The sequence below is a fragment of the Loxodonta africana genome, chromosome 3, assembly GCF_030014295.1.
Source record: "Loxodonta africana isolate mLoxAfr1 chromosome 3, mLoxAfr1.hap2, whole genome shotgun sequence".
NCBI classification, from domain to species: domain Eukaryota; kingdom Metazoa; phylum Chordata; class Mammalia; order Proboscidea; family Elephantidae; genus Loxodonta; species Loxodonta africana.
In genome coordinates, this window is record NC_087344.1 from 51257888 (window position 1) to 51285233 (window position 27346).

General features: G+C 45.7%; 1 protein-coding gene across 1 annotated transcript; it reads left to right on the forward strand.

Moving 5' to 3' along the window:
* Positions 1 to 26458, forward strand: SZRD1 (SUZ RNA binding domain containing 1). Its single transcript, XM_010593077.3, has 4 exons — positions 1 to 144; positions 22695 to 22744; positions 24573 to 24824; positions 26197 to 26458. Exons 1-4 carry the CDS (start codon positions 94 to 96, stop codon positions 26297 to 26299), a joined length of 456 nt encoding a protein of 151 aa, XP_010591379.1. The 5' UTR covers positions 1 to 93; the 3' UTR covers positions 26300 to 26458.
* Positions 26459 to 27346: the final 888 nt, after the last annotated feature.

A 27346-nucleotide genomic window follows, 5' to 3' on the forward strand; every position in this document is an offset into this window, starting at 1 on the left:
GTAAAGCCTTGCGTGCCCGCGCCCGCGACGGAGGCTCGCTTCAGGGCGCAGGCGCGGGGAGGCGGTGGGGGAGGAGGGAAAGTGGCGAGTAAGATGGAAGATGAGGAGGTCGCTGAGAGCTGGGAGGAGGCGGCAGACAGCGGGGTAAGGAGAAGCCGCCGCCCCGGGGCAGGGCCGGGCGGAACCTGGCGTGAGGGAAGCCTCTGGGGAGCGGGTCTGGAGATGGCCGACCCCGAGGAAGGGCCCCACACGCCGGGCCCGGGGTGGAGGAGAGGTCCCCGGTCCCTGAGTGCCGTGAAGGCCTCTTAAAGGGGCCGCGTTCCATTTCTTCCTTCACCTTTGCCCGGTGCGCCTCCCTCCACGCCCCCCCCCCATGTGCGCGTCACTCTGGGCGCTCCACCCGCCACTCAGACCCTCTTTTCCTGGCCCCCGCGTCGCCTCGTTCGTCCCTGGCTCCTTTTACCCTTCCTTTCTGTCGGGCCCCCCCGCCCGAGGCACCATCTTAAAGTTCTTGTGCTCTGTTAAGGAGGGACACACCATGTGTGCGGGGGGTTGTGGGGGTTTGCGCGGACCTGGGCGGCGTGTCCGGCTCCGGGGAGGAGCAGGAGGAGGCAGCTGGAGGCAGGAGGGGATGTTGAATCCGTTTTGGGCCACTCAACTCTCAGCTAAAATCCCCCCACCGCTTTGCGCCCTCCGCCGCGTTGGGGAGTCTGGGAGTTTTTCTTTCAGTTTTACTCTGAAACCCACTGGCAACCGAAAGCTCAGCCCCAGGAGCCCCTGTCCCCGGGGACGCACCCAACGCTCTGAGCCCCCGGGGAGCGTCTCGTAGTGCGCCCGCCAGGATCAAAGGGGGAGGGGTACGATATGTAAAATACCCGCATTTCTGGGAGGGAAGGGGGGAAATGGACTGTTCCGCTTGTTTTTGGAGTTTTTGTTTGTTTTCAGATACCTGGGAAAATAGCTTATCCTGAGCAGGAACAGCCAGTTCCATTAGGTTCGTGGTTAATTTGGTCTTTTCAGAGTTTGTGGTTCTACTGTGACCCTGGTGAAAATAGAGAGATGCCTCTATGATCTCCTCGTGTTCCTATTTGTGCAGTGCTGGCTAGCAGGTGGCTGCATCCGCATTAAGGGTTTATGTCTGGGGACTAGGGCGTGGAGAGCCAAGTGCCAGGTTAGAACAGGAGCTGGATTTTTCTTCCCCTAGCGCCTTTGAGGGTGCTTGTCAGCAGCAATGGGTGTATCTCTACCGGAATGTTGAAACTTGGCTTCGAAGTTTTTTTTCCGCTGGCTCAGCATTTCTCTTATGGTATTTATGTTTTTCCACTTAGCGTAATTGAGAATTTGAAAGATTCATTCCTTTGGAGGGTATTTAGTACAGTTCTGTAGTGACCGTCTTTCTTGGGTTTGGTTTGAGTAATAAGTGATGTAACGATTTTATGGGGAGCAACAGGTGTGAGCTAGGTATTCATTCAACAAACATTTTTGAGTGTCTCGTGTGGGATAGGCATTGTGCTTAGCAGTGACTAGGTACCATAGAATGCAGAATTTGAGGCAGAATCCATTATTGCCTACCACTATTATGGATGAATCAGCCAGACACCCCTCATGCCACCACCTCCTGCAAAAAAAGCTTGGCCTACAATTTGAATGTGATTCAAATTATAAGTTTCTTGGATATCTTGGCTTTTCCTTATTTGCTTCTAAGGGACCATAAGTTTCTCATGCTAGTGAAGAAAATATAAGTTGTGTGCAGTAGAAATCAGGAATTAGATTATTTTGAGTAAATTTGCTTAGAGATAGGTAGTCCAGGCTTCCATTTTACAGCTGAATAAATTCCAGATGTTTAAGATTTAATTTAGGTCTTTCTAATGCTTGTCCCAAAACCCTGGTGGGGTAGTGGTTAAGAGCTACGGCTTCTAACTAAAAGGTTGGCAGTTCGAATCCACCAGCTGCTCTGCTTCTTAGAAACTCTACGGGGGCAGTTCTCCTCTGTCCTATAGGGTCGCTATGGGTCGGAATTGACTCGATGGCAATGGGTTTGGGGTTTGGAATGCTTGTCCAGTATTTAGTAGAATCCTTTAAAAGTGCCAGGTGCAGAGATGGAACCCATTCTTTGCCTTATTGACCGCATGAGTAGTACTGCCAAAATTCAAGTTCACTTCTACGTCTTTAATTAAATTCTAGAAATAACTTGTGAGGGCATTATCCTCCTTTTATAGATAAGGAAACTGAGGTTTAGGGAGTAACCTCTCTTGCTCAAGCCACACAGATAGTAAGTGAGGAAGCTGGGATTTGACCCAAATCTGGATTCTTTCTCTAGGATTTTGCTGTCTGCTTACTTAGGGTCCTGTGGAAGACTTGGGTCTTGGACATGTCTAATATGTTTGCTTTGGGCTTATATTTAAGGACTGTCTTGAATTTGATCCCCTTGTCGAATTTCACAGAGAATCTTCTTGTAAATGTGCACTTTTGAAGGAAGGGAGTCAGGGAAGGAATGAAGCACTCTGTCCACAGCACTGGAAAGCCAAGTGACTATATACATCTCTCAGATGTAGCCAGTTGTGTATGTAGAAAGTCTTAGCTTTGGTTTACAGCTGTCTCCCAGCAGGCATATGGTAATGAGTGTTGAATGGCAAAGCAAGAACAGGAAAACTTGGTGGAGAGAAGACCAGCAAATAAGCATTGACCAATTGAACTACGTGAACTCCAAATAATCCAGAAACAGCTCCAGTTCTTGAAAGTAGAGGCTTTTGGTGATCCTGCCCTCCGATACCACACACAAAATAGCATCATGCTAGAATTTCTTATGTCAGTACGTCTAAAGTCGTTTCCCATATAGCTTCAGAATACTCAGTACCAAGTTGTATTGTGTCATTTAAGGAAAGATTGACTTTGAGAAGCACCTCAGGTATTCTGTAAATAGGCTGTTACTTGATTTTAGCTAGTATGGTGAACACTTAACCTACTACAAACTTGTTCCTTTACCTCTTTTCTCCCAAGGGGTGACTTCCCCAGTCAGAGGACAGTTAAGGAATGTAACTTAGGTTTCACCAAGAAAATGCCTCTCTTAGACTATACTGCCTTTGGAAGAAATAAAAATGTAAAATTGAGTTAATGTTGATCCTAACTAAACTGTATTCTTAGTCTTAAGCAAACCTCAGGGAACAAGTAGACCATTTTGTAATTGGAAGATATCTTTGTGCTTCAGAGAAAAACCAGATCAACACTTAGCTCAATTTCTGATGATTTGAAGCCAGTTTATATTCACTAGTTGTTTAGATGAAAAAGAAAAAAAAAAAAGGCTTAGTCCATCTTGTTGGTAAGGAGCTAACCAGTCTAGAGGAAGGCAGATGATATATAAATGGCAGTGGTGGTGGTGGTTGTGTGCCGATTTTGACTGATAGCCACTCTATAGGACAGAGTAGAATTGCCCCATAGGATTTTTTTTTTTTTTAATCTTTACGCTGAAGCAGATCACCAGGCCTTTTCTCCCATGGAGCTGCTGGGTGGGTTCAAACCACCGACCTTTCAGTTAGTAGCCGAGTGTTGGAAGTGAACTGGTAGTTATATAAAGCATTGGCAACCTCTCTCCCTTACAGATAAGGAAACTGAGGTTTTAGAGAGTAACCTCTCTTGCTCAAGTCACACAGGTAGTAAGTGGGGAAACTGAGCTCCTTCTCTGGCATTTTGCTGCCTTCTTACTTAGGGCCCTGTGGAAGACTTGGGTGTTGGGCATTTTTAATATGTTTGCTTTGGGCTTATATCTCAAATGTTTCCATTGCTTTTTCTTCTTTTTCTCAAGGGCAAGTCATGTAGCTAACGGGAAGAATATGCATCTTAAGTATGTTAGAAGGATAAAAAAGGATAACTGGACTTCCGGGCTAAGAATTCAATTTTGTGTTTACTTTCTACCTCCGTTGAGCCAAGCATCTAAACCAGGGCTTCAAACTGATTTGTTCCTTGTTTGAACCCCTGCTGACAATTTGAATTTCCACCAAAGATACACTGAATCAGAATCTACATCTTAACAAGATGCCCAGGTGGTTCTTATGTATAATAAATTTTGAGAGCCACTGCTCTGCTGTTAAACCAGAATGCTCCTTAGAAGCAAGGATAATGAGACTATGTCTCAGGTACTTTGGACATGTTGTCAGGAGGGATCAGTCCCTGGAGAAGGACATCATGCTTGGCAAAGTAGAGGGTCACTGAAAAAGAGGAAGACCCTCAGTGAGATGGATTGATACAGTGGCTGCAACAAGGGGCTTAAGCATAACAATGATTGTGAGGATGGCTCAGTGTTTTGTTCTGCTGTACATAGGGTCGCTGTGAGTCAGAACAGACTCTATGACACCTCACAACAAGCTTTACTAGTGGTTCTCAGAATTGGTCCCTAACCAGCAGCATTAGTATTGCCTGGGAGCTTGTTAGAAATGCAAATATCCAGCAGGGGTTCAAACCTGCAGGAAAGATTGAAAGCCCTGATCTCAACATTTCAGCATGCTGGGTGGTGTATATGTATGGAGGAAGGCATGAGTAAATATTGAGTGCCTACTATGTACCAGGTACTAAGGCACAAACAGGTAAGCCAGTGATTTCTGTGGAAGAGGCATAAACAGGGAATCGTGGCTGGAATCAGAGGAGGTGATGCCTTAATTAAGATTTGAAGGACCAGTTGAATTAAGCAGTGATAAGTCTGGGAGGTGCAGGTAGGGTGTAGGGCCAAAGCGCACACAAAGACAAGGAGGCAGTGAGAGAAGAGTGTGGCAGTGTTGGGAGAGTTACAAGTATTTCTTCTGGCTGGAGGGTAAAGAGTTGGCAGGGCTGAGTGGAAAGAAATGAGTCCAGAGAGCTATGCAGGGCCTGATGGAGAAGGGCCTTGTGGTACTCGGTACTGGGGAGTTTGGACTTTGTCCTGAAAGCATTGGAGAGCTTTAAGGCACCCTCCACAGAGTGACATAGTTGGAGTTTAATTTAGGAGTTAAGAACCTTGATTTGCTCTTTTTTTTTTTTAAGAGATGAGGCCATTCTCCCTGAAGCGTGGCTGCTACCTCACTTGGGGTGCCTTTGGTGCATCCTGTAGCTGCTGTCATTTTGAAATGTGTGCAAGTCAGCTGTGGGTAGTGGGCTACCCGTGCTGATCTCCTCACGTCTGTTCTTACAGGAAAAAAGGCAGTTTAAGATTTGTGGTATCAGAAAGCACAAATCCAGGTGTACCATGCCTGAAGCAGCCGCCTCTCAGCTACTTCTGGTCCTTTTGGGAAGGCTGAGCCCTAGCGACTGCAACATCCTCAGAGGGGGTTTTCTATAAAGATATTGGCCAGTTTAGACATGATTGTGCTGTTTAGTCTGCCCCTGGGGCTCTGGAAAGCCACCTGTTTCACTGTGGTTTCAAAGGAAGGAGGATAATGAGCTTTTCACTAGTAGCTTCTCAACTCTTCATTGAGGCGGCTTGGGGGGCCTGTTCCCAACGTGCTCCGGGTGTTTGAGAGAGCTGCCATGGTTGCCATGGGCTGGAAGTTTCAGGCAGTCACAGGCCTTTCTTGCTTTTTTCGTCTCTACCACGAGGGAACACAGTATATCTTTCTAAAGCTTTTGGTAAAACCTGCTGAGAGAAAAGTCACTGTTGTCTAGATCTGAAGACGCGAACATGTTCTTGGGCCAGCCCCTTCCTTCCAGCTTTCACCTCTGCACTGCGGTAGGCCCCCCACAGTTAGCACCAGTTTCTGGCTATATCAGATAGAGAGCCTCCACAAGGTGTAGTGTGTTCTTTCTTGCTTCTGTGAATAGAATTTTTTTCCTGTCAGGACCACCACTGGCTTGTTGGTTTCCTAGGAGAAGTTGAGCTTAGCTACTTAAGTCTGTGGCCAAAGTACAGAAAGAAATGGTTTTTTAAAGTGGTAACCATGGAGATTTCTCTTCCCAAGTGTTTTAACTCTGTTAGCCTCTGCCAAGCATTCTCGACATCTGGGTCTATGCAGGATGTTGATGGGAAGATTGAGGTTAAAACCAGCCCCCACAGACATCAGCAACAGATCCCCACAGTGATCTGCAGATAAAGAATCTTAACCCCTGATCGGGATACACTTCAGTTCCTCACAGTGAGTCATCCACACCCCACACCCGCAACTCTTGGCTGCATAAAACGCACAGGAAACAGCAGTCAGGCCTTTCTGAAAGGAATGGTCAATACGTACAGTTTTAGATAAGATTGTACAGAAGGACATAATTATGCCTGGAGTCTGGGAAGGTCAGGACTGTCACCACTCTTCATAGACCTTAAGAGCCAAATTTGCAGTTCTTGGACTCTGGCTTTCATGACCCTCCAGCTGTCAGTTCTGTTTCTCCTGCCTAGTTGCACATCTCCCCTGTGGATGGACTTTGAGCTGCCAGTTCCCCCATCTGGCAGACCCTTTTTAGGTGAACTTAAAAAAAAAAAACTTATGAGATAGTATATTGAGTGCTTACTACACATCAGGCAGAGTGCGTTTTTATATTCATTTTCCTGTTCAGTCTTCATTGACGGCATGAAGTGTACTTACTATCATCCCTGGTGTCCAAGAGAGGAAATCACAGGGTTGATCCCAGCCCAGGCTGTTGGGAGTCCTGTACCTTCTCCTAAAAGTTCGTTTACATTTACTTCTCACCAGAGACTTAACTAGTTAAGTGCTTTAGGATGCTTAGTTGCTAGATGATGAGCTAATAAATTGTGTGTCTCTGAAAAACTTGAACTCAGTGCTCAAGAACCAAAAAGCTAATGCTCCCGTCAGTTGTAATATTAAGAACAGTAACTACAAATGAGACGCTGGTTGAAATCTTCATCATAAAACAGTTGCTGTCAAGTTAATTCTGACTCATGGTGACCCCTGAGTCAGGTTTCATTTGGCAGCCCAGGTGGGGTAGTGGTTAAGTGCTACAGCTACTAACCAAAAGGTCAGCAGTTCAAATCCATGAGACACTCTTTGGAAACTAGATGGGGCAGTTCTACTCTGTTCTCTAGGGTTGCTATGATTCAGAATTGACTTGACGTTGGTGGGTTTGAGTTTTTATGGTGGCCCCATGTGTTGTGATGGATAGGTTTGAACTGCTAACCTTTAGGTTAGCAGCCGATTGCAAACTGCATGTGCTACCTAGGGAACTATCTTGATCATAAGTGGGAAATAACTTTTTAACATCAGATTAAATGTTAAGAGATAGTATAAGTTATTTTTGCTCAGCATCTCTTGAGAAGATTTAACAACTCTGCTATCTTGTTAGCTGCCATTGAGTCAGCCCCTGCCTCATGGTGATTCCATGCACAACGGGATCAGGCCGTAATGTTCCATAGGGTTTTCATTGACTGATTTTGGAAGTCATAGTTTGTCTTACTCTGGGAGCTCTGCTGAAACCTGTTCAGCATCACAGCAACATACAAGCCTCCACTGAGGGACAGGTGGTGGCTGCACATGAGGCGCCTTGGCCGGGAATCGAACCCAGGTCTCCCACAGAAAGGTGTGAATTCCACCAGTGAACCACCACTGCCCTTCTCTGCTAGTTTAGGATTCCTGTAAGGAGCCCTGGTGGTACAGTGGTTAAGTGCTTGGCTGCTAACTGAAAGGTCGGCTGTTCGAACCCACCAGCTGCTCCTTGGGAGAAAGATGTGGCAGTCTGCTTCTGTAAAGATTATAGCCTTGGAAACCCTGTGGAGGCAGTTCTACTCTGTTCTATAGGATCGCTATGAGTGATTGGTTTTTTTGGTTTATAGCTGTAGCTGCATACTGCAGCACACAGCATGGCCCAGCCCCCATGTTCCTATTAAGTTCCTCCTGCCTGCTTTTGCCATTTACATTATGAGTTTGGCTCTGGAGGCATTGTGTTTGCTGCCTCTGCTGAGTGTCCACATTCTGACTAGCATTTGGTGAGAGCGCCCTTGGGTGTTGGAATAAAATCTGGTGAGTTTGTTTCATCCTCCCAATGTCAGTGTGCCTGATGCTCTCTAGACAGAGCCTTGCTGTCAGCATTATAAAAGAACAGATAGGTTGCCTCTGCCAATTCATGGCTCCTTTTTCTCCGTCGATGGCAGTAGAAATCAGAAGATGGGTTCACATGCCAGGTCTCATTTCGGGGCACATTGCTACTTACCCCTCTCTCAGCTTCATTTTCCTCAGTTGTAAAATCGGACTAATAAAATCGTCCTTGCCTGGTGGTGAGAGTAAGTAAAGCACTTCGTAAAGCACGATTTAAAGGCGGATGTTATTTTGGGAGGAGGGAAAAAGCATGTCGTTATTGTTGCCTTTGGTCTTTTGAGCCTTGTGCGGGTTGGACGCAGAGTGCTGTTGTTCTTAGTGTGAGGCATTGTTCCTTGGCTGTCCAGCCACTGACAGTGTGCTTTCTGTCCAGTTAGTGCTCCAGCTTCCCAAGACTGCCTAGGGGATCTCTTTCTTGTTGGCCCTGAAGGCAGATGTACTGTTCCTTCTAAGAGCTGTATTCCTTAGTGTTGTATGGAAAAATGAAAGGGAGAAGCAGTAATAGGGAGGAAGTAGGAACTCCATGAGATTCTACCCTTTGTTTTTTTCTGAGAGTAGGGCTCACCAATTTTACACCACCCCTGCCTATTCCACTCCTTGTAGGTAAAAGGCCGCATTGTATTGATTCCCTCTCCATGGAGGCCTTTTAAATGCAAAATAAGACACTATCTCAAGATGGCAATTTACAGAGTTTCTGAGGTCCTCCAGCCTGTGATACATCTCTGCTGAAGAATTACTTCCTTTTGGGTACTTCTTCATAGCTTTAAGATCGGGACTTTGGAATTTGTTGTGGTCTGCTACTTAGGAAATCTGGGCTTGCACCAACCTGGCCTGTGGGCACAGAGGTGGACAGGTGATGTTACCTTTCAGCTTTTATTCAACTTTATTAATTCCTGCTTCTGGCTGCCATCCATCTACTACTGTCCTGAACCTGTTTGCCTCCCTTTCAGGTTTAGGATTCAGTTCTGTCCCTTACTGGTTGTATGGCCTTGGGCAAATCACTTAACCTCTGAGCATCCAGCAAGGCTGACACATCCCATGGATTGTGGTGAGGATTAGAGGCCTTAGAGGGAGGATCTTAACAGACCTGTGTCAGGTACTTGGAAAATGCTGTTGCTGCCTCAGAAAAATACCTAAGACAGCCTTAGCTTTTATTTTGAATGTGGATAGTGTGGTGCCTTTGGACCAGATAGACCTGAGTTCAAATTCTGGCACCACTCACTACTCTAGCCATGGACTGCAGTCAGGTTATATAATCTCTCTGAACCAGTTTTTCTTTTGTAAAATGGGGCTGAATCCGTAAAACCCTGTCTCATGGGATTGTTCTTTAATTCATGTGTGGGACACTATTTTAGGCATTTTGGACAATTGCGGTGGATGAAGTTTCTACTCTCGTATAGCTTTCTAGTGAGGAAAGATGGGCAGTAAGTAATAAATAATGCTTTAACAAACACACTATGAAAAACAATAAAGCAGATTAAAGGACATAGAAAGTGACCGTAGCAGGGATGCCATTTTACAAAAAAAAGGTCAGGTCAGAGACCCAACCCACCCACTGCCACTGAGTTGATTCCGACTCATAGTGACCCTACAGGACAGAGTAGAACTGCCCCATAGAGTTTCCAAGGAGTGCCTGGTGGATTTGAACTGCTGACCCTTTGGTTAGCAGCCATAGCACTTACCCACTATGCCACCAGGGTTTCCCAGGTCAGAGAAGGTGTCTCAAATGAAGATGGGCAGGGAGACCTAAGGATGTGAGGGAGCAAGCAGTGCAGAAACTGGTGAGAGTGCTGTCCAGGCCAAGAGAGCAGCTACCGCGTGGCTCTGAGGCTGGAGCGTGCTTGTTTTGTCTGCGGACAGTGGGGGCCAACACGGTGGGTGTGGGTGAGGGGAGAGTGGTAGGAGGAGATGAGGTCAGAGGTAGCAAGGAGCCAGACTAGTAGGCCATGGCGTATGTCACCTTGAAATAGGGAGCTATGGGAGGGTGTTGAGCAAAGGATACTTTGGTTTTTAAAAGGCTTACTCTGACTTCTATGTGGAAAATAAACGGCAGGGTGGAAGCATGGAGACTGATTAGGAAGTCATTGCAACTGTGCAGCCGAGGGCTTTTGGTGATTTGGACCAGGGTGACAAGAAGATTCAAGATATGTTTAAAAAAAAAGTAGAAGCAGCAAGATGTGCCCATGTAGGGTGTGAAAGAGGCATCAGAGATGACTCGAGGTCTTTAGCCTGATCCTCTGGAGCTGCAGTCCCTGAGATGGATGGATAGGAGAAATGCTGGAGGAGCAGACTTGAGTGGGTGAAATCAAGAGTTTGGATTTGGACTTGAAAGATCGAAATCTAAGTGAGAATGTCCAGTGGTAGTTGTATATCAGTGTTTATAAAGCTGTGGAACTAGACGAGATCACTTAAGAAGGCCAAGTAGATACAGAAGAGGACCAAGCTGTGGGGTCCTCCACCCTCAAGAGGTCAGGAGAACAAGAGGAACCGGTCCTATTTGTAGGAGAAGTCAAATACTGAATGTGAGGAGGCGTTACCAGGGAGGTAGGAGAGGAACCAGGAGAGTGGCGTATGGGAGGCCGAGTGAGGAAAAGCCTTTAAGGAAGGAGCATTGAGCTGGGTCAGTTGCTGCTGAGAGGCTGAGTGAAATAAGGATGTGGAATTTATCATTGAACTTGGCAATGGTGGAATTCATTGGCAATTTTGGTAACAACCGTTCAGCTGGGTGGTGGGACTTAGAGAACCGGATTAAAGTAAGGTGGTGAATACAGCTTGGAGCAGGGCCTGAAACTAACATCAGACACTTGGTAAGTGCTAGTTGCTGCTGTGCCAACGTGGCAGAGCCCACCAGAGTAGGTTTCGCACATAAACAACACGCCCCTTAGGTCCTTAAGTGGCTCAGTTGCTAGTTGCTGAAAGATGAAATGTACAGCAGGGGTGCATCTTATTTTAAGGTTAGACTCTAAAGCAGTGTTGTCCAGCAGAAGTGTAACACAAGCCACAAATGTAATGTAAAATTTTCTAGAAGCCACATTTAAAAAAGTACAAAGAAGCAAGTAAAATTAATTCTAATATATTTTATTTAACCCACTGTGTCCAAAATAGTATCGCTTCAACATGTAGCCAGTATGAAAAATATGTTAATAAGATAATGTATACTCTTTTTTGAACTGTCTGGGAAGTACGCTGTGCATTTAACACTTAAGCATGTCTCAGTTCGGACCACCCACGTGTCAATGCTCACTAGCCACATATGGCAGTGACCACTGAACTGGGCGGCACAGTTAGAGCTAGTGCAAAGGAGGGCATGCCTAAAGGATTCCTTCTTCCTGGGCAGGCGCATAGAAATCCTGAAAGATGTAGTGAACCTTGAAAAGAAAGGAGGTAAAGCAACTAAATATTATTTGGTCTTTATAGCATACCACCCCAAAGCCCTTCCTGGTTTCTTCAAATTCAGATTTGATTTTTTTTTTTCCTCCTTTTTCTTTTTTTTTGTAAATTGTGCCTTAAGTGAAAGTTTACAACTAAAGTTAGTTTCTCATAAAAAAAATTTATACACGCATTGTTATATGACCCTAGTTGCTCTCTCTTTAATGTGTCAGCACACTCTTCGTTTTCACTCTTTATTTCCCTATCCATTCAACCAGCTCCTGTCCCTTTCTGCCTTCTCATCTCACCTCCGGACAGGAGCTGCCCATTTAGCCTCATGTACCTACTTGAATTAAGAAGCACATTCTTTGTGAGTATCATTTTGTGTCTTATAGTCCAGTCAAATCTTTGTCTGAAGAGTTGGTTTTGGGAATGGTTTTAGTTCTGGGTTAACAGAGAATCCGGGGGCCATGTCTCCCAGGGTTCTTCCAGTCTCAGACCATTAAGTCTGGTCTTTTTACTGGAATTTGAGTTCTGCACCCCACTCTTCTGCTCCATCAGGGACTCTCTGTTGTGTTCCTCGTCAGGATGGTCAGTGGTAGTAGCTGGGCACCATCTAGTTCTTCTGGTCTTGGGCTGATGGAGTCTGGTTTTTGTGGCCCTTTTTGTCTCTTGGGCTAATATTTTCCGTGTGTCTTTGGTGTTCTTCATTCTCCTTTGCTCCAGGTGGATTGGGACCAATTGATCTCAAATGGCTTTCCAGACCTAGATTAGGTAGTATCTTATTTTGGTTTCCTTTTCTTTTTTCCTTCTCCTTTCCCTGTCTCCATGTTTTTGTCCTCTTTTTCCCCAACTTTTTATTTATTTTTAATTCCCAATAAGTGTTAATTTAATACCCTCTTAAAGTTTCTTAAATCGTTAAAAGCAATAGGTAAAGTCACAGGAAAAATTAATCTCAATTAAAGATTCCTTTAATATACAATCTTTAAAAACAAATTTACCATGAATTTTATTTTACGTAATTAAGAACTTCTCTTTCTGAGCCCAGGTGTGAAGTTGGTGACCTTAAGAATAACCATTCATGTGTTCAACGAATATTAATTAAGCATTACTTCTCTGAGATGTTGGCCCTGCACTGGGGATATAGTAATGAGTCAGATAAGCCTGCTTTATGGAACTTACTCTTTGCAGATTTAAATTTTTATAACTATAAAATGTAGCTCCTACTAACAATTTTAAGACCCAGTTCTTTTTTGGGGAAGTCCTGAGATTCTCAGTGCCTTAGGTGTCCCTGTTGTTCTCATGGCTGTGTGATTAGCTCTGTCTTAGCACTATATTGTCTTTAATTCTATGCATATTAGTCTGTCTCCCAGGTAGCATCAGGAGGGCATTTTCCTCTTTGTGTGCTAAGTCCCTGGCACAGTACCTTGCCTGTAAGCATTACAAGGATCAGATTTGTTAGGAATGATGAGAAGGGAATGGCTGCACTGCTCATTGTGGGGTTTGGCTACTGCTGCATAGATTCTTAGAGTTATAGGAAAATTGTGAGGGGGCAGCCGTGACCAGGTGGGAAACTATGAGAGATTTGGAGTCAGAGGACCTGGTTTCATTCTGGAGGCTTTTGGTAGCCCGCCTCTAATTCCCATAGGCACCCTGTGAGACAGGAGACAGCATGAGGAAACTAAGGGACAGAGAAGTTAAGTAACTCATCTCAAGTTTCAGTTAGTAAATGGCAAAACTGAAAAAGGCCTGTATTTGTGTGACTTAACCATTCCACTTACTCATCTGTAAAATGGGGGTGTATTATTCTAATTATATTTGTCCTGTTTACCTGCTTACCTCATTGTTGTTGTTAGTGGTTGGCTCCAACTCATGCGGCCTTATTATAACAGAACAAAACTGCCTGGTCCTGCACCACCTTCACGATTTTTGATGTTTGAGCCCATTATGTGGCTGTCGTATGAGTCCATCTCATTGAGGGTTTTTCTTCATTTTTCCTGACCCTCTACTTTACCAAACGTGATAAATCCTTTTCTAGCAATTGGTTTTTCCTGATGATGTGTCCAAAGTAAGCAAGATGAAGTCTTGCCATCCTTGCTTCTAAGGAGCCATTCCAGTTTTATTACTCCTAAGACTATGTATGTGAAAGCTGGACAGTGAATAAGGAAGACCGAAGAAGAGTTGACGCCTTTGAATTGTGGTGTTGGCGAAGAATATTGAATATACCATGGACTGCCAAAAGAACAGACAAATCTGTCTTGGAAGAAGTGCGGCCAGAATGAACCTTAGAGGCAAGGATGGTGAGACTGTGTCTTACATACTTTGGATCAGTCCCTGGAGAAGGGCATCATGCTTGGCAGAGTACAGGGTCAGCGGAAAAGAGGATGACCCTCAACGAGGTGGATGGACACAGTGGCTTCAACAATGAACTCAAGCTTAACAACAATTGTAAGGATGGCGCAGCACCGGGCAGTGTTTCGTTCTGTCGTGCACAGGATCGCTATGAGTACATGGCACCTAACAACGACAACGGCACCCAGCAACAAGGAGACTGATTTGTTCGTTTATCTGATATCTACAGTATTCTTCATCAGCACCACAATTCACATGCATCAATTCTTTTTGTCTTCTGTTTTCATTGTCCAGCTTTCACATACATATGAGGCGATTGAAAAGGCTGTGGTGTGGGTGAGGCACACCTTAGTCATCAGAGTGATATCTTTGCTTTTTAGAACTTTAAAGAGGTCTGTATTGGAAACCCTGGTGGTGTAGTGGTTAGTGCTACAGGTGCTAACCACAAGGTCTGTAGTTCGAATCCACCAGGTGCTCCTTGGAACCTCTTTGGGGCAGTTCTCTGTCCTGTAGGGTCTCTATGAGATGGCATTGGGTTTTTTTGTTTTGTAATCAGTCTTTTGTTTTTTGTGTTTGTGTGTGTGCGCGCATGCGCGCGCATTCTAGGTGAAAGCTTATGAAGCAAGTTAGTTACTCATTAAACAATTAATACACATATTGTTTTGTAACATTGGCTGTCAGCCCCGCAATGTGTCATTGTTTTATAAAAAAAAAAAAAAAATAGGCCTGTCTAATTTTTTTTTTAATTTTTATTGTGCTATATATTTTTTTATAAGTGAAAGTTTACAAATCGAATCAGTCTCTCGTACAAAAATTTATATACACCTTGCTATATACTCCTAATTGCTCTCCCTCTAATGAGACAGCACACTCCTTCCCTCAACTCTCTATTTTTGTGTCCGTTCAGCCAGCTTCTGACCCCCTCTGCCCTCTCATCTCTCCTTCAGACAGGAGATGCCAACAGAGTCTCATGTGTCTGCTTGATCCAAGAAGCTCACTCTTCACCAGTATCGTTTTCTATCCCATAGTCCAGTCCAATCCCTGTCTGAAGTGTTGGCTTTGGGAATGGTTCCTGTCTTGGGCTAACAGAAGGTCTGGGGACTGTGACCTCGGGGGTCCTTCTAGGCCTATCTAATTTTTGGCTGACGGGTTCCCCAACTTTTTTTTTTTTTCAGTCTGAAAAATCTTTTACTGAAGTCAAAATTTGTATGATAATTTAACCAAATTACAAAATTATCTCAACACCTCTACTTATACGTTAAAATATGACAAATAAATTCCTTTACAATAGAAACTTACATGTTGGCTATATTTTAGTCGTTAGAAGAATACCCAGTGTACTATTAATAAAAGGGTGGCAAATGTATGCAAATGCAACATATCCCCAGTCTTAAGCTGTGTTTTCCAACACTTTTGAGAAACAGTCTTAGTTCTAGAACATTTTGCAATCAAAGAGAGCATTGATATTATCTATTGTTCTTACAATCTTGACAGAAGTTTTCTGCAGTTTGAAACTGAGAAAATGTAATCAGGTAATCACTTTTCTGATCTGCCAGGTGTCAAGTTCAAGAACTATTACATTAAAGTTCTTACATTAACTTTAGTTGACAATATCTTACTAAGATCAGAATATCTGTTTGATATTTATGGTAAGATAAATGTGTTACAAAAAGGAACAAAGGACTGCCCGATTTTTATTATAAAATATATATATTTTTAAATAGAGTTTGACAGTTTATGTTTCTGTGCCCAATTACCACTTGTTGAATGGTAAAGAACTGCTTTCTAAAATGTGCACTCTGACTGCACCAATTGGCTTCCCAGCTGCCTGCTATTATTACACATGAGGTACTCTTTTTTTTTTTTTTAATTTTTGTTGTGCTTTAAGTGAAAGTTTAAAAATCAAGTCAGTCTCTCATACAAAAATTTATATACACCTTGCTATATACTCCTAGTTGCTCTCCCCCTAATAAGACAGCACACTCCTTCTCTCTACACTTTATTTCTGTGTGTGTTTTTTTTTTTTTTTTGGCCAGCTTCTGACCCCCTCTGCCTTCTCATCTCCCCTCCAGACAAGAGCTGCCCACGTAGTCTCATGTGTCTATTTGATCCAAGAAGCTCACTCCTCACCAATATCATTTTCTATCCTATAGTTCAGTCCAAGCCCTGTCTGAAGAGTTGGCTTTGGAAACGGTTCCTGTTTTCGGCTAACAGAAGGTCTGGGGACCATGACCTCCGGAGACCTTCGAGTCTCAGTCAGACCCCCCAACCTTTTAAATGCCCCTTCTTCTCTTCTCCATGAAAACTCTTTAAGTCACTGCAGCTTTTCCTGACTTCCCATGGCAGGATCAATCACTCCATTTTTCTTTCCATAACACTGCTCATACAACTAGTATGGCTACTGTGATTTGTTTATCTGTCTTCTCCCAGCTGGCTGGGCTGTCCTCTTTAGCAGGGGTTGCCTTACTGGGTCTCTGACATCTAGCACATTTTCTGCTTTTTAGTAGGTTCTGTGTAAATACTTGTCTCTGATTTTTTTTGGTCACAGTGGAGCAAAGGAAATGACCTTTGAGACACACTAATAAAGCCCAGACTTCCTTGAAGACGGAATTTTAGAACTATAGCTTGTGCCCTACAGTGACTCTGTTAATTAAGTTGGAAAGTCTACCCTTAGTGTCGGGGTAACAGAGGAAGGAGAATGTTTTGTGGGAAATGGAGCCCTCAAACAGACTAACCAAATCTGTATTAAAAGGCAAACCACCAAATTCATGGCCTCACTATGCCCGTACAGACCTTGTCTCTCAATTTCTGAATTCTGATTTTTTTTTTTAATTTATTCGATAATGTTTGCCCAGGAGTTAATTTCTTGGACCTGACAATGACCCTGTAGAATCAAACCTGGGGTGATATGATTTCGGATGCTTCCCTCCCTGGGGTAGCCAGGGAGGTGGATTAACCCGCAGCATTGGAGATGGGCAGCCCTACCGGGGTTTAAGTCTCTGCCTAAACTGGACAATGTCCTACTACACTGCTGACATAAATCAAGCAGGGATGACATAAATAAATCGATACAAAAGTTGTGTGGAGGAGTCTCTATGGATTGGACGTCTGGACTCGAAATGGCAAGTGACAAACTTTAAAGGTATGGAGACTTTTTTACCTGATAGATTTAGACCATATTTTGCTGATGTAGATTGGTTCTACTTGAGACTTTTTTTTTTTTTGCTTTATTCCTGAATGCTATTGGGGTCCTCACAGGAGGAGCTGGTTACCACTGAGATTTTTGGGATGGGAAACACAGGCTTCTTGCTCTAGAGGTAGTCCAGTAGCCAAGGGCCATGGGTGCCAATGTCCTACCTGATGAGACCCAACACGAGCATTGGTCTGCTCTGATGGGAGTTCGGGGCCAGAACAGATTGGAAGGTTCCAGTCCTGACTTCTAGCCTTTTTCAGAGTCTTTCTTTTTGCTTTTTTCTAAAATGGTGTGTTAATCAGGGCCCGTCAGGCTCTAATTCTGGGAGAAATCCTTGTATCCTCAGAGTGCTTGTCTGGTCTTCAGATCCTGTGCGTGTCTTCCTCACTAATTTTGAATTGCTAGACAAGATTAGTTGAGTCTGTGGGACGTATTGGTTCACCGGTGAGCTTTAGGACTAGTCACTATTCCTTACATTTAAGAAGAAAATGCAGAAAATGTCATCTTCTGAAATGGAGACTAACATAGAGATAAATTATCTGGGAAAATGTCCAGGGAAATATTCACTGAAATAGTAACTTTGTTGCTGATAAAAAAGAGGTTATTTCCTGACTCATAGCCAGGAACCGGGGTGCCTCTTTAGCCTCTGTCTAATATAGGATTACTTGGATTCTTAGTTGTGTTTTGGTTGCATTGGCGACCAGAGTATTCTATTGTAGAGGGAGTGATGCAGTGGTGGAGCAGGACAGTTTGTTCCTTTGGCTGGGGTACTGAGGCACCAGGAGGAACTATTACTTCTGCCCCAGAAAGGAAGGCCCTAGGGAGCAGCAAGTCATGCACCAGAAGGGTTAACAGTGAGCATTCGGGTTTGTTACCACTGTCTTCTCTGAGCTTGGCTAATTGGAATCAGTCTCCCCCAGACCAGCATCACCCCTATGTGAATTGAGGAAGTCTGAGAAAGTACAGCTGTGATGATGCTGTATTTTGCACCAAGGCTCAGAATAGCCTGTTTATTTCTCTTCTTCCTTTCTTCCTCACCTCTTCCCTTTTCACCTTTCTTCTTTCCTTTCTCATCCACCTGTTAAAGTTACAGGAGGGAGCCTGCCTTTGTTATCTGCCCTCCCTTCTTGGAGAAGCTCCCTGTCCTCTTTGTTTCCTTTGTTCCTTTCTTAGATTGTAACTCTGTGTCATAGTTTCCTAGGGCTGCCATAACAAAACCTCACAGTGGGTGGCTTTAAAGAACAGAAATTTATTGTCTTACAGTTCTGGGGCCTAAAAGTCCAAATCATTGTATAGTTGTGCGGATTCCTTCTGAGGGTTCAGAGAGGATGGGCGGCATGCCTTTCTCCTAGCTTCTAGAGGCTGCTGGCAGTCCTTGGAGTTCCTTTGCCGCTCGTATGTGTATCTTCACATGTCATCTTCCCCCTGCTGACTCTGTCTCCGTAGCTGTTCTTCCCTTCTATGAGGCACACCTTACAAAAGAAAACCCCTACTTGCAAACAAGGTCACATTCACAGGTTGGGGTTAGGGCTTCGGCAGTTCAATCCATACCACTGTGTAACAGGCAGTTTGAGGTATCCTATTTGAGATGACCTTATCCCTTTTTTTTTTTTTTATCCCTAGTAACTCACATGCCTCCGTCTCCCAGCTTTCTGCCGGGGCTAACGCAGCACTTCGCTGCGTCAGCTTCCAGTGACCGCTCTGCCTTCTTGCAGATGTTGACATCTGATTTCATTCACCTTGTGGTGGTGGCCTCTCCTTTACCCCTCCCATAGAGAACCAGCCTTGTCCGGAATCTCTTCCCCTCTCCCACCCCAACTGGTTCTCCAAGACTTCTGCCTCCATTTTTTCCTTCTGGCTTTGTTTTCGAAGACAAAAAACCAGCAACTCACTTTTCTAGAGGTGCAGCCCCACAGGTTAAGGGTGAGGGTGATATCTGTGTTTGGCAGCAGCAGTTCTTTGCTTAGGATTTGGACCCCAAAAAGAGGAGCTGCCCCTCTAATCAGAGCACAGAGTATCATCTTCTGGAATCTGCTTCGTGCTACTTAGCAAAAAAAAGCCTTTCTAGCAGGAGAAGCCATCGGAAAAATAAACTTTATTCTTTAGCAGCTCCAGCCTGCTGTGCTTGTGTCGTAACACCTGTCTTCTGCCCTCGTGACCCTTCCTTGCTCCCTGCAGTCATGATTAGCTTATGGGCTTTATTTCACTAGCCATGGAGGTTGGGCCTCCAACACAGGGGACTTAACCAGACTAACCTGCATCATTGTTTTAAAAAAAAATAAAGGAGGTGCCATTAGGTGCTAAGATTTGTTGTTTCAGCTCCTCATTAGATGCTTCCTCTCGCAAAATTCTGAGGCCTGTTTAATTCCATTGGGCTAGTACGGCACTGGGTACTGGGTTTAGTGTATCTCTAGGAGCCCTGGTGGCGCAGCAGTTAAGCACTCAGGTGCCAACCAAAAATCAGCAGTTCAAACCCACCAGCCACTCCACAGGAGGAAGATGTGGCAGCAGTCTGCTTCTGTAAAGATTTCAGCTTTGAAAACTGTATGGGGCGGTTCTTCTCTGTCCTGTAGGGTTGCTACCATGGTCGAGTTGATTTCGACTCATAGCGACTCTGTAGGACAGCGTAGAACTGCCCCCATAGAGTTCCCAAGGAGAGCCTGGCGGATTTGAACTATTGACCCTTTGATTAGCAGCCGTAGGGTTGCTGTGAGTTGGAATTGGCTCAATGGCAACGGGTAGTGCATTTCTAGGAGCCCCTGGGTGGCGCAAACAATTAAGCACTTGACTAGTAGCCGAAAGATTGGCAGTTCAAACCCACGCAGATGTGCCTTGGAAGACAAGCTTGGCGGTCTGCTTCCGAAAAGATCACAGCCTTAAAAACTCTGTGTAGCCCAGTTCTACTCTGCACACATGGGGTCACCATGAGTCGGAATCCACTCAATGGCGCCTAACAAAACAACAAAGTGTGTCTCTGGAGCTGACAAGCATTCTCCTTGTAGTGTGCTCTGTAGGGAAGTTCAATGTGGTCCAGCTTTTCAGAGCATGAGTCTGAGAGTGGATTGATTGTAAGACCATATCTGAGGAGAAAATGGACTGACTCATGATACCTGGACAGACTCCAGAGTGAGAGGCAGTGTCCTCTCGGCTGCTGGCAGAGCATGCCGTCTCCTGCCTGGACAGCTCTGAGCACGCTGGGGCCCAGGCTGACCATCTGGGGGTGGCCAGGATCAGCTTTCCACCAAAGCCGCTTGGGTTTAGATCCTATTCTCTAATGTGATGGAAGAATCCCTCCCCAAGTGTGATAAAACAGTCCTGCCTGATGTGACAGAGTTTGATGGGAGTGTTACTTATTGGAGTGGCAGGGAGCAGTGTGAAATTGGGAGGAGAGAGGATCCATATTTAGTGGCTTTTACCAATATTCCCAGGGATTTGAGCAATTATGGGGTACGACAGCATGAGGTGGGGTCTTAGTTCTAGCGTTGCCTGTGCAGTTTGCTACTTTGTAACCTTGGACAAATTTCTTAACCTCTCTGAGCCACATTACCCTCATCTGACCGGAAGGGATAAAAGCTACTTGATCAAACAGGGTTGGTGAGAGGAGAAAATCAGTGTTGAGAAGTGTTAAGACAGCCAGAAAGCATTATATTGATTTAAGGCATTATTTTAAAAACCAGTAATATTATATGATATGCTAAAAGTGCTGGTCATGTTCTAGTTTGAGGACAGAGACACAGTTACTCAGACACAGGCCATAATGTCCTTTTGAAGGGCTTTTTCCCACCCCGAATACATTTGCTGGGACTGGATACAGATTCCCTGTCGTCCCTAAAGCCCTGGAGAAAGAGGATGCAGTTTGCTGTCCTGAGAGGAAACCTGGATGGAACCTCTCAAGTTCAGTAATGAGAGGTGTGTTCATGGGCTTCCCAGCCCCACAGGCTTGCTGATACCTTCAGAATATAATAGGCTGTCTTTGCCTAAATACATTTTGGGTCTTTCATGAAAACAAAAAATTTAAACACAACTCAGCACCAATCAGAATGTGTGTGTCATCTGGTTTTGTTTACAGGAGACACAAGTAAGGACATAGAAAGGTGGAATATAAAAGATGGGGAAAACGTTCTAGGAAATAAAAACCAAAAGAAAGCTGGCATAGCTTTACTAATATTAAACAGTAGATTTTTAAGGCAAAGAAGATCATTTCATAATAAACTGTTTAATTTACCAGAAAGACAAATACTTGACCCAGTAGTCAATAGATCAGACAAAATAATCAGTAATAATTTAGAAGATTTGAACAATATCCACTTGAAGTAATACACATTTATAGAACCCTGTACTCATCAGTTATAGAACATAGTTTTCAGCACTCACTTGTCATACTTGGCTGTGAGGCAGATCTCAGCAAATTTCGAATTTCAAAGCCTTGTTACTTACCAAGGTTCTTAATGTTTTATGAATGATGGTCCCCTTTGAAAAATCCCATCCATCTTGTAAATCAAGATTTCTCAACCTCAGCACTGTTGACATTTTGGGCCAGATAATTCCTTGTTTTGGCTGCTAGGGAGGCTGTTCTGTGCATTGTAGGATGTTTAGAAGCATCCCCGGCCAGAAACACCCCCACCACCACTAGTCTTAACCACCAAAAGTGTCTCTAGAGATGTTGCCAAAAAAGTCCTCTGGGGGGCAGAATCATTCCCCACCCACCCTCCACCCCCTGCCCCAGAACCACTGTTAAAGGTTCCTCCAGACAAACACATGGTTTTGCATGTGATTTCTCCCCTCTGCAGTAGCTTAGGTTGTCTTGTCCTCGCTGAGGATGGTTGAGGAACGGAGGCGTTTTCTAAGGAAAAGCAATGGGGCACCCAAGGAGTCTAGAGGTTTGGTCTTTGGTCTGTGCACAGCTTGCCATGGTCCAGTGTGTGGACTCTTGCACCTGAGTGTGTGGAGGTATCAAGGTGTTCCTGGTGCTGAGGGCCTGAGGGCTCAGACTGCCCAGCCAGTCCGTCAAACATTAGGCTTGTTTCTAGGCCTTTTGTCAGGTGCTGGTCTCAGAGAGTTCAAGTCCGTAACAGTAAAGAAATAAATTATAAACAACTGATATATGTGAATATGAAGGATTATAAAAGAGAAAGCTTATGTCTGAGAAACAGGGGATTAACTGTGTTTATGGGATCAGGGAGGAGTTTGCTGAGGAGGTGGTAGACATCCAGGCTGGGTTTTGAAGGATAAAGGGGAGTTTGCATGGGAGGAGGACATTGCAGGCAGTGGAACGGCACACCGGATTCTGGGGCTAATAACAGCTCAGTATTGCTGTAGCGCAAAACAGGAAGCAGGAGATAAAAGACAGAAGGTGTGGATAAAACCATTATTAGCTTGGATTTGATCCTGCAAGAGGTTGAAGGATATTAAGCAGGGAAGTGACACAGTTAGATTTGTGTTTAGAAAGCTCATTTGAGTGGCTCTTGAAAGATAGTTTCTAAGGGGAAATTGGAGGCCAGGAGACTAGTTGGAGGCTCTTCCAAGAACCCAGCTGGACAGTGAGGTCTAGAATGATTGCTGTGGCCATGGGGACAGAAGGGAGACGGATCCACAGAGGGAGTCAGGTCCCCAAACCCAGCACCCAGTAAAGGAAAGTCTGCATCATTACCTCAAAAGACACAGTCGTGTTCCTGGCCAGAGAGAGGACATTGTCCTTAGCTCTGAAAATAAAGATGTAAGCTTTATTTGAGAGAGATTTTTTTTTTCCACTTTTTATATACATTTTTTTCCTCTAGGAAATAGACAGACGGTTGGAAAAAAAACTGAAGATCACACAAAAGGAGAGGTAAGGCTGCTATGTGGTCTGAGGGCTCATGCTCTCTGCCGTTTGAGAGCTGGGCAGTCATGGTGTGCTCCAGCTGGTCACAGGGTCAGCAGGTCAGGCTCCTCTGGGCAGCGAACCTTTCCCTCTGAGGGGGAGAGCAGGACTTGGTGGCTTGAGGCTTTAGGTGTGAGTCTGGGGTGTTACACCTGACTCCTACCTTAGTGGGCCCCTGCGTGAGGTGGTGTGATGGAAACGGGGCTGGTGACAAGTTGGAAAACTTGGGTTTTAGGCCTGGCTCAGCCCCTAATTGTTTTCAAGTTTGGGACAAGTTGTTTCCTCCTCTGGACCTCAGTTTCTTTCTCTGTGACATAGTTGGTTGGACAAATAATTTCTGTGGGCTCTTTGTGACCTGGTGGCTTAGGGTGTTACGAGAGACCATAACACCTGGAAGAAAAAAAATTCTTGAAAAACCTTTAAGGATAGCTTTGTTTCCCACCCAGACAGTGGAGGAAGTGAGTTTCCAGAGCAGGTGAAAGTTGACCTCAGCAGTCTGTCTTTGGGCTTAGGTAACCTGTCGGCTTCCCACAGGAACAAGCAGCAGGGAGGAGGGGGATAGAGCCTGTCTGGATTTGCGTAATGGGCTGCACAGTCATCCCCCAGGGAACTCTGGGATGCCCTGCTCACCCGCCAGCTTTCCTGGCTCCCTGCCTCTTCGATCAGCTTGCTGGCTCCTTGTCTACCTGCTCATCTCAGCAATGACCCTAACTCCTGATTACAGTCCATTTTTCCACGCCATCCCTGGCCTGCCCAGGACCTGTTCCAACTCGCCCTGGCAACAGCCGAGCTCCTCCAGTCCTGCCCCGTCTGACGACAAAGGCTGTGAAAACAGTCCCCTCTAGGCCTCTTTGCTTCTGAAGAGAAGCTGGTTAACTGCTCTGAGGAGGGTCTGTGTGGCTTTTGTGGGGTGGTCATTCCCCCTGGATCCCTTTCTTCTTCTGTGCTCTTCTTCCTTCCCTTCCTGTGTTATTTATTCCTCTTTGTTTTGGTAGACTGTGGGTTTTTATTCCACCTCTCCTGGTGAACACATCACCAGCTTTGGGCAGTGCTTCCCTCTCGAACATTGCCAACCACTGTCTCTAGCTAGGATCGTCCCTCTACCCTAGCCCCGCCGCTGTCAAACAGGCCAGAGAGTCCTGACGAGGGAGATTTCTCTGCTCGTGAGCTCTGTTGAAAAGGTGATTCAGTTGTCTGACGTTGCTTGTGTCTGGGAGGCAGAGGCCTCACACTCACCAGAGGGCTGAGTCAGTTTGGTAAATCCTGTCTTCATGCCAGGCTGGCATGGTGTAGCAGGCACCTTTGTAGTGTTAGGCTGGTTTGAGCATGTGTGGTGGAAGATGTTGACTGGGAGCAAGCACTTTGCTGACCCCAAGTTAAGGGGCTCCCACCTCACCAGCCTGTTACATTGTGGCCTGTGTAGGGAAGCTCGGGTCTTAACTGAAGTCATTGGATTCTGGACATGAAATGTTTTGCTACAGGGGCCAAACCGTGATTGACATGACTGTAATGATCGTGGGGATAGAAGTCCCAGAATGAGGTGGCATGCTAGCCGCCTTTGCCAGGGGTAGGCCTGAGGATCAGTTCCTGTGGACTCCATGAGCTTGTGGCATGTTTGCTCTTCTGAGAAACTGTTAAGGAGTGGGAGTTTGATAGGTCTGGTCAGAGGCCAGAAAATAGTAGAATTAGGAGGGGGAGGGAGAGGAAAAGTGATGAAGGGTGGGTGTGGGGCTTGGAAGGGCCTCTGTCATCATGCAACAGGATTTGTGAAGCTGTGTTTGTTCTTTGTCAGCAGGAAATCCAAATCTCCTCCCAGAGTGCCCATTGTGATTCAGGACGATAGCCTTCCCACGGGGCCCCCTCCACAGATCCGCATCCTCAAGAGGCCCACCAGCAACGGTGTGGTCAGCAGCCCCAACTCCACCAGCAGGCCAGCCCTTCCGGTCAAGTCTCTAGCGCAGCGGGAGGCGGAGTACGCCGAGGCCCGGAAGCGGATCCTGGGTAGTGCCAGCCCCGAGGAGGAGCAGGAGAAACCCATCCTCGACAGGTGAGTGTAGCTGGCAGGGCTGACCAGAGACAGTCCTCCCTTCTGAGGAGGAGAGCAGTCTGTCTTCGTGGAGAAGAATGTGAAGCAGGCACAGTCAGGGCTGGAACATCACAGCTTTAGCTGCCCATCCCAGCCTGGCTGGGCTAGTTAATTGTCTTGCTGCATTGGCTCAGGGGCCAGGGCCGCTCCGAAAGCCCTAGAGGGTGCTTTGAGGAGGTCCCAATTTGCTGGCATGCTGCCTCTGCAGGTTAAAGACCTGGACTCTGGAGTCAAAATGTGCAAGGTTTGAGTTCATCTCTGCTGCTTACTATCCTACTTGACCTCTGCCTTAGTTGCCTAATCTGAAAAATGGAGATAATGATAATACCGGTGTCACCAAGTTGCTGTGAGATCAGATGACTAAATGAGTGTAGAGTGCTGCTGAGAACCCTGCCTGGCACAATGGAAGTAGTGCTCAGTAAGTGCTCAGATACTGTTATCTTCAGGGTCTTAGAATATCCCACTCTTATGTTTTTGTGAATTTCCTAAATTCTTTTTGACTTGGTATTTTTTTCTCTGTAGTCCTAGAGATTGCATTATATAAGTTTGTCACCTGGTAGTAAAACAGTATTTTTCTAACTTCGAAGGGCCTCTTTGGCTTGGGATTCTGGGATTTGGAGAACCAATCTGTGTACCTTCTTTCTGTCCCTTTTTTTTTTTTTTTTTTTGATGAACCAGAAGAAACCCGTTGTCATCAAGTCGATTCTGTCATCAAGTCAATCCTATAGGAGACAGTAGAACCGCCCCATAGGGTTTCCAAGAAGCGGCTGGTGGATTCGAACCACTGACGTCTGGTTAGCAGCCAAGCTCTTACCCACTGTGCCGTCAGGGCTCCTTTCATTTGGTAGACATCCATTATCTCTCCTCTAAGCCTCTCTTTCCAGAGTGGAAAAGGTCTGTTTCCTTTAGTCTTCCATAGTAATATGAGTCAGTCGTTGACCATGTAGTCTGGAAAAAAGCAAGAGGGCAGAAGTCATGGGTGCCGTGTCACCCTGCTAAGCTCTTGCTTAGGGCTCTTGACCCTGACCTGACACTCTGAAGAGCCTGTGCCATTAGGTTCTATAGCAGATGTGCTGTTCTTTGTCGCTGCCTCTGGGGGCAGGAATGCTGCAGCAGCTAGAGGCGGACATGGACCTCCAGCCCCACCTGCCTACAGGGACCTCCCAACTTGGAGATGCCCTCTGTGTGCTTGCCAAAGAAGCAGGCTCAGCGAGCCAGAGTTGGCTGGTAACCACCATGACTTCTGCCTCAGCCACAAGCGTGGCTGGTTTTGAGATTTGGGGACATGTTTTATATCCTCTTTCAGGCTTTCTTCTGATCTTCTTCCCTTCAGGCCAACCAGGATCTCCCAGCCTGAAGACACCAGGCAGCCCAATAATGTGATCAGACAGCCTCTGGGTCCTGATGGGTCACAAGGCTTCAAACAGCGCAGATAAATGTGGGCAAGAAAGGATGCCGCCACTGCTGCCATCACCGCCTCCTGGGTCGTCTGCCACGGGTCGCACTGCCGTGGCAGACAGCTGGACTTGAGCAGAGGGAACGACCTGACTTACTTGCACTGTGATCCCCCTTGCTCCGCCCACTGTGACCTTGAACCCCATGCACTGTGACCTCTCCCCTTGCCCCTCTACCCCCGTGATTGGCACGTCAACAAGGGCTGTCCCAAGTCAGTGGAAAGGGAAAGGGTGAGGGCTAGGGGAGGGTTGGGGGGAACCCACCAAGGACTCAGAGTAGAGTCAGACAGTGCCACTTGGGGTAAAGCTAGTGCCAGCAATAAGTTTATCATGCTCATTAATCTGGGATTTCAAAACACAGATGAGAACCTCCCTCCAAGTGCATGTCTTCATCACTTTAAAAGCAAGTTCCATTTGAAAGTATCCTTTCTTCCCCCCGCCCAACCATTTTTGTTTGTTTATACAAATAATCTGATTTGCAAGAAAAAGTGCATGGGAGGGGTTTTAGCATTTTGATGAATTTTTAATTGAGAAAGGGTAGTTTGGTAGTCTACTTAAAAATGTTTCTGGGAAATTCACTAGAAACATTAACCAATAGGATTTTGGTGAGCTTAGCTTCTTCTATATTCCTACTGCCGCCCAGAAAAGGGGCAGGGCTCTGCAGCCCCCAGGACACATGAGTACCCATGCCTATACCTCCCTCCCCAGCTAAGTCCCAGGGCAGCTTAGCCTTGCCTAGAGACTGGGCTAGCTCTATAGGCTCAGAGAGCCTGGGGAGGGTGCAACCCCACCTCTAGTATTTTGGGAGATAGGGAAAGTGAACAGACTTCCCCTACCCATACCCCTCAGGGTGGTTCCCTACCAGCCAGGCTTGCTACTTCCAGGGGAGAGCCCAGGTCAGAGAGTGATTCTGCCCTCCTGGGCTTAAAAGTAAGAGATGTGGGGCTTGTTCAGTGTTTTATGTCAGCACAAGGGAAACCAGAAGAGAGTCAGGCTCCAGAACGCTGAGCCTTCTGGCTGGAAGATGGG